The sequence below is a fragment of the Anopheles maculipalpis genome, chromosome 3RL, assembly GCF_943734695.1.
Source record: "Anopheles maculipalpis chromosome 3RL, idAnoMacuDA_375_x, whole genome shotgun sequence".
Lineage (NCBI taxonomy): Eukaryota > Metazoa > Arthropoda > Insecta > Diptera > Culicidae > Anopheles > Anopheles maculipalpis.
In genome coordinates, this window is record NC_064872.1 from 72,760,049 (window position 1) to 72,770,664 (window position 10,616).

The 10,616-nt window shown below is 47.7% G+C and overlaps 1 protein-coding gene across 1 annotated transcript; it reads left to right on the top strand.

The window, feature by feature from the left end:
- The first annotated feature begins 1,102 nt into the window (after positions 1-1,102).
- Positions 1,103-9,576, top strand: LOC126561638 (insulin-like growth factor-binding protein complex acid labile subunit). Its single transcript, XM_050217910.1, has 4 exons — positions 1,103-1,408; positions 7,223-8,240; positions 8,310-8,508; positions 8,597-9,576. Exons 1-4 carry the CDS (start codon positions 1,107-1,109, stop codon positions 9,574-9,576), a joined length of 2,499 nt encoding a protein of 832 aa, XP_050073867.1. The 5' UTR covers positions 1,103-1,106.
- Positions 9,577-10,616: the final 1,040 nt, after the last annotated feature.

The window sequence follows — 10,616 nt, forward strand, 5'->3', positions numbered from 1 at the left end:
AACCTCAAGATAGATAAATTTCAATCCTTCCTAAGCCCTTCTGGATGGATTTGCTGTCGTTAACTATTTTCCCTTCCACAAGTATCAAGTGCAGAAATTAAATTCCTACTGCGCGTAAAGCAAATAATCGGATCGCTCCCTATGCCTCTCGGATTTCTTCTCTCCCTCGCTCCAATTCCTCCCAAAAGTCAGAACCTTCCAATACCTCCGCCACCAAAAAGCACCCTCCGCGCTGGTAGAGTACCGTGGCGCTAGGGTCCAGTCGCTGTGCCAGTGTTGGTGAGCGGGACGGACTCCACACGGCGCGCGACAGTGGCGCTAGCCTGTCGGCTTGCTCGCGATAATCGCTGATCCCAGCTGAAACTGAGGCTCGCAAACGTAAACACGGCGCAATGGGTAAGGTCTCGCTGGATTGAAGCCCTCTGACAGTGGCAGATTGTGCGGAGAGCGAGTGTAGTACGGACGGACACACACACACGAAGGCGAACACACCGAACCGTTGATTGACAGCAGCGGCGGAAAAGTCATCAAACGGAGCGATCCACCAAACAAATCGTACTTGCGTGCCCGCAACAACGAAACACAACAAAACTTTAGAACCCAGCGCAGAGAGACAGAGAGTCCCAACAGAGGGACAGAGGTTGTGTGTAATCTCCCGGCCGGACGGTAGATTGCGTTGCAAAAATATTCAAACGTATACGGGCGACTCTTCCGGCAGCTTCTTCGACTCCGATCAGCTGCCGATCAGCTGGAACGGTGGCTCCAGTTGGAGGTGCGAAAAGTGATCTGACATTGTACTGGTGGGAGTGATCTGAGGATCTTGGGTGTTAGAGATCCTACTGTCCAAGTCTTTTCTGATGCGAAACTAATGTCTCGTAATGTTGTGTGACACGTCACAATAATGTAGCTTTCTTCTCCTTAGTCTACCAAAGTTCAGTGCAAAAATTCCAGTGTCCAAGTGTTACAAGTCCAGTGCGTTCTAGCCAGTGAAAGTGACCATCGTGTGTATTAGGTGTGCAGAAGAAAAAAAAACCTCTCATTAGTTGTGAATAGTTCCTTCCCGAAAAAAACAAAAAACAAATAGACCCGCATTAAAACCAGCAGCGATGGCCACGCTGCTGTACACGATCATCGGCATGACGGCTTCGGCCTCGCTGAACTGTGCGGTGCGGCGTGAAATATCGCCCTGCACCTGTTCGCCCGGCCTGTTCGCCAACAACATCGACGTCAAGTGCGAACAGATGGAATCGTTCGGTCAGGTTGTGAACGCGCTGCAGGATCGCTTCACCGAGGATCACAACATCTGGCTAACGATTTCGCACTCGCAACTGCTCGATCTGGCCGCCCTATCGTTCTGGGAGATGAACATGAACATCAAATCGCTCCGGATAAACTTCGACAATCTAAGGTAAGTTTTGTTCACCGTCAGGATTCTGCCCAGCGCTGGGAAAAGGGAAGTTTCCAAAGGGGTCTGCCGCCGGTTGTTATTGGCTGGAAAATTTCTCACTGTAACCTTAATCGGGCGATCAGGAGATGCGAAGACGCTCGAACGATTGACGTTTGATGATGACGCGCAGGAACCGCCATCCGACAACATCACAAACCGCAATGCCGATCAGATCGATGTGAGATAACGGGGATAGGATCACTTTCACACACAGCGCCCGCCCCTTTGCGCGAGTGTCCACCAAACCACGCGGGTCGCTGTGTGAGTGATCGTGCCCTTATCAACGCCACGGTTTGAGAGTGACGAACCCACGCGGCGAGTACCGCAACGAAGGCAAAGGTTGCAATAGGGTTGCCATACTTGTGCACATAATCTGTACATTATGACTTGCTCTCTCCCTCTCTCTCCTAGTATTTCCTTGCTTACATTGATCACAGTTGTAAACAATAACAACACACCGGTGAAACACACACTACACCGGGGTCACTCACAGCACGGTCGATGTGGTTGACGTGTTTTGATGGACGGCGTGTACGCGTTGGAATACGCAGGACTCAGGTTTCAAGCGATTTTTGCGATGTTGTAATAGCGCGTCCATCACCCTTGCGACCACGTAAAACTACTGGGAAATGTGATCTGTTGTGATGTGAGGTAGAAAATTATATAAAACAAAGCTTGAACGTAAGCTGCCCGCTAATGCAATCGTAGCAAAGTGTTGCACTGTCTGCCTGCAATTGTTGTCCAACATTCAATATTGGAAAGCCTCCCAAGCGTCCGGAGCGTTAGTTTGTAAATAAAACGTCCGGCGGTATATTAATTGGACATCGATTGGCGGCTCTTTATCAGTGTCCGATTCATACACGGACACCCTGAAACACCACAAGTCGCCTCGGAAATCAGTCAACCAACCACAACCTAAAACAATATTCGACAAACAATTCTACACATCCCACGGAGCGTCCTGGCTTGTGGTCGCATGTGGAAGAGTTTTCGGTCGTGTTGTTTTGTTTTGATCTTTATGCACAGTTTTTGGGTTGTTTGTTCAGCTGCAACAGATTAAAAAGTCACCGAAAAGGATCACGCCTCCCGCACCCGGAGACGATCATCACCGTTAAAGGATTTATCCCCGACTTGAGTGAGTACCTGCAGCGTCCTCACGCACGTCCAAATCTACCCCGTGGATGGGAAATATGAGAATATGGGTTTTCCACCCCGGGAAGGCATTGAGGTAAAGCATGTGTGAGTGTGAGTGCTGAAGCTGGGATTGAAAAATAATACTTTCGTCTCTTCCCGGAATGGCCCAGCTCTTGTACCGCACCGTCAATTTGATTGTGGTGGGAAAACCCGGCCAGCCTGTCGAACCGGCCTGAGTCATCTCCATTTTGACGCTAGCTGACATTTAACGGTGATAATGGGCCTCGAAAGCGAGATCGCGACAAGGGATCAAATTTTCGGTTGACAAGGCAACACAAGTGCCATATGGGGTTACGGCCCACCAGGCGTCCGCTTTTTTCTCTGAGCAAACACTCTGACATTCTAGCCTAATGTAAATTGACACTAGGCGTCTTAAGGTCCATTAAAAATTAGGTTAGGATTTAAATACGTGAACAAAAGTCTATTCAAGAGTTGTTACTTCGTTAGTCATTCAATGAAACTATCCTGATAAGATGATTTATTTGCAATATTTTCAAAATCATTGGATTAAAAATAGATAGACAGCGTTTTGGGGAACCCACAAAGCTCCCAACTCTGCCTGTTAGCAAGCGAAAAATATAATTATAAGTGAAAAAGAAGAACGATCGGGAGTGGACGGATATGCCTTGGGAACAGATAAGTCACCAAACGCAGACTAATGCCCCGGAATGTAAGACATTCGATGGCCTGCATAATCTCAGAGGTCGTTAAGCCAAGAAGGGAAGGATGCAAAATATATTTCAAAGCCGTCATTATTTTATGCAATATCCCAGTATCTTCTACATCATCCTGGCTTATGAAAGTGGTAGGACAAACCGGCCGTAATAATATCTATTTAGACCTATTTTATATCACCTATCCGGATATGTACTAAAAATTCTTCATTGTCAAAGATCTTGAAGTGACATTAGATTATCCCTATTATCGGAGGATCGAGCAAGTACAAGAATTAAGAAACCACGTCTCAAAAACATGCCCAGTTTTTTAAATCAGGACCTATTTTTTCTGGACAATGTTTAACCCTTTTTGTAAGAGCTGAAGAACCCAACAGTTTGACTACAAAGCATACAATTCAGGTCAGATAAAAGTAGATAAAGAGCCGAAAAAAGACATGCCGACAGTTTTAGAGTCTGACAAAACAAAACTGATTGTCTCTGACTAATATGAAGCCAAATATTTAGTTTTGATAACTAATGATGAAAGTAAAAATTGCGCAATTAACTGAGACCAACTCACGGCTTTATACCAAAAATAAAAGACCCCGCTCGCCCGTAAAGTGCTAAAACTGTATAATCAACCCCAGTGTATTGCGTCTGTTAAACTCTAATACGCCATTAAAGATGTCCTCTACCAATATCTCCGGTACAATGCGATTTCCCTACGCTTCGGTCTTAGATCTTTCGCAAAGATTCAACACGTTCCCGGTGAAGGGTCAACACGCTCACTCACACACACACACACACGGTCTCCACTTTGTTCCCCACCTTTATACATTCCCATACACAAGCGAACGTGCCACAAGCCGTAAAACGGACCGTGCCATGTCCACCATTAACCGGTCTCGCAGCTGATCGCCGAGAGGAGAATTTTGATAAGTCACACACTGGTTTCGCTCTTCCAGTAAGCCAGCCAGCCTGCCTGCCAGTAAAGCGGGGGTTTGATGTATATCCTGTCCACCATTTTTTCATAACAACGTATACACACACACACAAGGAGGAATCGTTACCGAAATTGTGGGAGGGTTGATTCAAATTAGAATGATGCGCTGTTGGACATTGTCAATGATTATCGGCCATTTTTGCTTTACCGGTCCCGTTCGATCGATAGTTGGGTTCGTTTATCTGCACTTTCTAGAGCAAAAGGTAGAGCCAAAGCACTCGGGAAGAAGGCCTTTTGCGTCAGCATTACTAAGCACTGCTGCAGGTCAATCGGCACGAGCGATTGGCCGATTCATCGGTGACACTCAGGTTCGAATGGTCCAGCGTTGGAGTGGCCGTTTAAACGATTCCGTTTGGGAGTGGCGTTTAGATCGCTATCATTCCGCGGACCATTAGGCATTGCTGACGTAAATGGGCAATTAGTAGCTTTCTATCACTTACTCCTTTATCGCAGGTATGGGGAGTTCGCTGTCCATCAATCAAGCAGACAGTCTAACGCCTCTAATAACTTACTTTGATATATGATGCCTAAAACACTTAACCGATGATTAGTTTGGATGGCTTATGTTTGTCCAGTGTTAGCAGGGATTAGCATTTATAGGAGTTTGAAACAAAAAATCAGTTCACTTCACTGTACTGGCACACAGATCATATCGTGGTCGTCGGAACGAGCAAACCCAAGTCCCCAAGTTCCGCCTGAATTGCAGCGCGTCATTAGCTGCATCAGAAACTCCAAGAATTAATATGCCATTTCTACTCACCCTGATCACTATCATCGCTATATCGGCGCATCTTTGCATCGGAACAGACGCATTATCAACAAGAAATGCTGGATAAACAGTTTCTTTGTCGACCAACCTAAACAGCTCGTTCCGTTCCTGAGAATTTCTGGAACTCGGCAACTGTTGGACGCTACCCGATGCCCACAAGCTGGCGCTTTCTCGCGGGCTGGTCGACAACGCGGGTCAAGTTGGAGAAAACCGTCCCTGCACGTTGTTCCTGCAGCGGGCGAACCGCAGATTCCCGCACCCATTTGCGCACCCGTTCGGCATTGAATGGTGCGTGATTGTTTGTCGCCCAAGTTGGGTTTGGTGTTGCTAGTTCGTTCACTGATTCGCCAAACGGGTTGCATCGGTGTGGTGTGGCGCCGTAACGTTAGATATGATTTGATTGGAGTCGAACGATAATTGAAATCAATCAATGGTAATTCAATTAAACCCTCGGTCCCGCGCGGTCGGTGTCAACTGGTTGCGCGGCTATGCACGGTTCGTGATGATGGCAAGGATCGCACTGTTGGTGCGGTCACATCATCAAGTTGTGGTAGCTCTGTTTTACGCAGCAGCTCAAGTCCCACCATGTTCTAGCGAAAGAAAGTTTTGTGACGGTGAGATGTTGGGATAAGAATATTGCTTTTCTTGTATAGCTTGGAAACGTTCTTTAGGGACTTCCAAGGTTGAGTAGCTAGTTTGGAGTTCCTTAAGCCATTGTCTAGTAGTGGCGCAGTGTACTTATTCTCACAGCTTCCCAGACCTTCCATCAGAGCTCAAGTCTGGAGCTGATTAAAATATGGTCACGCTTTCCACATCCAACCCTCAACAACAAGTCTCAACGCTCGGGTTCACTTTGACAGGTCAATATCACTATATAGACGTCTGATCTTCAATACTCGAGCTTGAGTTACTAAAGCAATAATCAAAATTTTGCACGTCCCAATTTTACGGAGAAGCCCAACGTTCCTGCAAATTGATTTCGGCCCAGTTTGATCTCAAGCCAACAGCCAACAGCATCTTCTGGCAGCTACTGTTAACCAGTTCTCCGTCCCGGTGGCGTCAAATTTTACGATCTAACCGGCGACAACAGATCGGACGCCTCTGGTACACTTCTTCAGCGAGTCAGAGAGCGAGAGACTGGACTGGAAAAGCCAGAAATCGCAATCAGCCCCCGTATACGTGAGGGGGACCTTCTTTGCAAGCGTTGATGCGTTATCAATCAGCAGTAGCGAATCGGAACGTGTTCTGCTGGCTGCGATTGGATGGGCCATAACAATAATGTTTAATAATTTCAGCACTGATTTACGATCGTGTTAATTGGTTCAGGGCATCAGCAATCGGTTCCAATCTCTCCCCTTTTTTGAGTCCGATTCCCATCGTCGTGAAGCCCCGACGAGTGCAACGCAACATGGTTGGGTTCGGTTGACGTTAACTATTACCACGCGACCTGTGTGGCGTGGTTTTCAAAACTTGCCAACTTGTATGTTGGCACGGTTTGCCACGGTTTGCCACAGTTCCTTCTAGGCGCGCGAGCCCTTCCGATGCGAAACACATGCTTTCACGCCATATATTAATTAATTAAATCAGAACTTATGAAGCCATTTAACACTTGCCTGACACGACGGACGGTGTGCGATGCTGCGATGACGTGTGCAGCATGCAGTTCAAGTCAGGCGCTCAGGCTCGGTGTTGTTGATGCGCTCGAATTCGAGCAAACGACTTGATTTATACTGACCCATGGTCGCACCGTTCATTCATGAGCGTTTGTTCATATATTCCGAATGACGATCGTGTAAGCAGCAGCGAGCATCGATTGGATGCTAATTTGTTGTACTCAGCACGAATGTTTACTATTTCGTGGAGAACATGAGGGAGCCACGTTTACGGGAGCTGTGAATCGGTCACCGTCGGGTTGTGTATGGTTGCAATACAGTGTTTGTAGGTTTATAAAATATACTACCTTGCCACAGGAAACAAGCACAAGATAATAGAGAGATAGAATCTGATTAGGACAAGCGTTACGGATACGTTACTGAGTTACATACTGTCACTCAAGATTTAGTAGCATTGGTAGATATAGAATAATTTAAAATGGCAACTCGAAATATTATTGATCTGGACTGATCACTCTACTGCCTTTTACCCTCCTACAGCCATCTACCGGTATCATCGTTCCGTAACTTACCTCGGTTGGATCTGTTCAGCGCAGCGGACAATTTGCTCGAGGAGATACCGCCCGATATGTTCGAACAGATGCCCAACTTAGGAACGCTCGATCTAGCACGCAGTCGCATACGCTACATCTCGGGCGACACGTTCCGGCACCTCCAAAACCTGCGCCACTTGATCATGGGCAACAATCAGTTACAGCGCATTGATACGGACGCTCTGCCGAAAACGATTCACTCGCTACAGCTCAGCATGAATCAGCTTCGCTCCCTCAATGGAAGCATTCGACATCTGGACGAGCTCAAGCTACTGTTCATCAACGAAAACAACCTCACAACACTTGCCGGTGAGTTGCCGCTCGGTTCGCCCAATCTGATCATGATCACGGCCCAAAACAATCAGCTCGAACAGCTACCGGCCGAGCTACGCTATCTCAAGAATCTGGACAACCTTTGCGTTCCGGGCAATCGATTGCGCTCACTGGACGGGCTGCTCGCACGGGCTACCCATCTGACGAAGCTGCTCGCCCAGGACAACCAAATCAGCGAACTGCGCCGGGATGAGTTTGTCGAGGCGGAACGGCTCGAGGAGCTGAATCTTGCCGGTAACTGGCTGGTGAATCTGAACGGATCGCTGCTCAACTGCAAGGGACTGATCAATGCTAACTTTAGCGAGAATCGTCTGCGCGAATTTTCCCTGCAGGAGGTGGCCGGCTTGAGGAAGCTGCGCCTGCTCGATCTGTCCCACAATCACATCGAGGTGCTGAGCGGTCGTATGGAGAATATGATCGATTCCGGGCTGATCATTTCCGAGCTGAGGCTCAACAACAATCGGCTGCGCTCGCTGGACGGTGCGCTGATGGGATTGAACAATCTGCGCATCCTGAACGTGGCTCACAACGAGCTGCAGACGATTACACCGAACGATCTGATCGGGATGGAGGAGCTGGAGCGGTTGGATCTATCGTTCAATCAGCTCAAGACACTGGAGGAACTGTCCAAGGTATGTATGGGGTGTTTTAGGTCTTTTCGGAGTAAATCTTTATTCTCATGCTCTCCCTCCGATCTCTAGACGTTCCTGCCCTCGCTAGAATCGTTGAACGCATCCTACAATCAGTTGACGACGATGCACAAGGACTTCCACGGATTGCCGATTCTATGCGTTGCCGATCTATCGAAGAACATGATCCGAGAGCTTTCGATCGACCTCGTGTCGAATACACGCTGCAGTAATCATGGCGTTCCGAACCGGTTGGAGATCTTCCTCGATGGTATGTTAACACTACTTTCGTCTGGTTGAGGAACTCTAGCACCAAAAAACATTGAATTCTAAATCGCTCCTTTACTCCATCATTCCAGAAAATCCGGTTCTGTGCAACGAATCGCTCCCGGAGCTGATCAATCAGATGGAGTTCTACCACACGCGACTAAACGGTGTAGCTCACTGTATCGTACCACAGCAGATGCCAGTAGAGACGCCGATCTTCATTCAACCACCGATCGCCATGTTGCAGCCGCTACTCAAACCACAAGCCCCGCTCGTGCCCTCGAACGTTATGATCCAACCACCCTCGATCGTGCAGATTCTCGTCCCCTCGACGCTCGTTATGCCGGCTGCCGCCGTTGCACCAGCACCGCCTGTACCAGCCTCAGCTGCCGTCTCAGTTACTGGACCCATCACACCGATTCTTCCTGCTGGCGTCCCACTAGCCCTTGCAACTGTTGCTCCGATACCGATTTTGTACGAAACTTCCACAAACGCACCATCAGCTCCTCCAGCAGTACCGCTAGTGGCAGCTCATCTACCAATTGGGTCCTCTTTGGGTGCGCTTCCGTCCACCAGCGGTCCCTCACTACCTAACAGCATCCCACAGACGCATCTACCGGCAAACGATGACGATCTTGATGATGAACCCGGTGTCAGTGTCCTGACTATCCCTCAACAGCAACCGTACGACGAGCTAAAGTATGAAACAGCCCCAGCACAGGACCCACTGGATCGATCGGGCACGGCAGCGGGACACACCATTCACGACGATAACAACGATGTTGGTCGATCAGCAATCGGCACCCACGGCAATGAGTCGGGGGATGGGCAGGTCACGGCCAGCACCACCACCACCACCACCATGCAAACCATCCTGGAGTTCAAGAACCTCATCCACGACGGTAGCTACGGTGGTGCGTCATCATCTTCATCGTCCGCCATACTGGTATTGCCGCCGGAGGTACTACCACTTCCGCTCGACAAAGCGCAGGGTTTAGCGACGGAACCGGAAGAAGAGCCGCCGGAAACGCAACAGGATCAGCACGTCGAGCTAGAGAGTGATAGGCAGTGAGCGTGGTGCCACGGGAAACGGGAATGCCAAATCACAAGTATCAAGTGTGCCATCTCAGCAACTGTTGCCATCGTCGTCCCCAAAATAAGAAGAAGAAGAGGAAGAAAAACTGATGTTCCAAGATTTGCTTGACAATTTTGGCTTTTGCAATACTGAAGAAGGTGGCAATTTTTGGCGGCCAGGGCTGTTTAGCTTAGGAACGATTAATGACTGAAAGATTTCTGGCTATTGGGACGGGCAACACGTAAAGATGCACAACAGCATAGGCGGACTCCATTTTAAAGCTATGCGTGACATTGGTAGTGGCATACGAAGGAGGATCTTTCGTCTGAGAGTGGTTTTGCTGTGCAGCAGGAAAGGCAATGTTTTAAATTATTCTAATGCCCATTTCATCGCGAGACCCAAGAGAAGAGAAGAGACTTGGTGGGCTAGTAAATGTGTGTGATTGTGAGATGAGTGATTGAGTATTGTCAGTGTGTGTGTGTGTAAGTGCGTAAGTGAGCGAGTGTGTCTGTACGACTATGATAATCAGTATAGAGTGATGAACAAGTGAAGGAAAATTCATGTCGCAGCTTTGATCAAATGAAGTTGCATTTATCCGATCCCATCTGTAGTAAAGTGGCTGCTATCTATAATGATTACCGACTGGTGGAAGTTATTCTATTCCTATACACGATCGTTGTTGTTTTGATGTGCCATTTAAATGCATCCATTCTTGCCTGCCACGCAAGAGAGATGCCAAGATCCTATCCTAAATGATTAGTGCAACGAGAATGTATCTCTTCTGTTTTGTAAGATTGACACCCCATTGTTTGTTCTTTTCTTCCTGCAGAAAATTATTGGCCTTACTCTAGAACAGTTTGACTTAAAGTAGATTTTGTTGTAGTGAAAGAGACATGGTAGGAAAAGAGGATAAATTTACAAATCACCTTTCACGCTAGAAATGAACAATTTACAGCCCCAGTTTTTTTTTGCGCAATTTAATGCAAATTAATAATCATTTTAAAACGTTAATTGATATTTCTAATAGTAATGATATA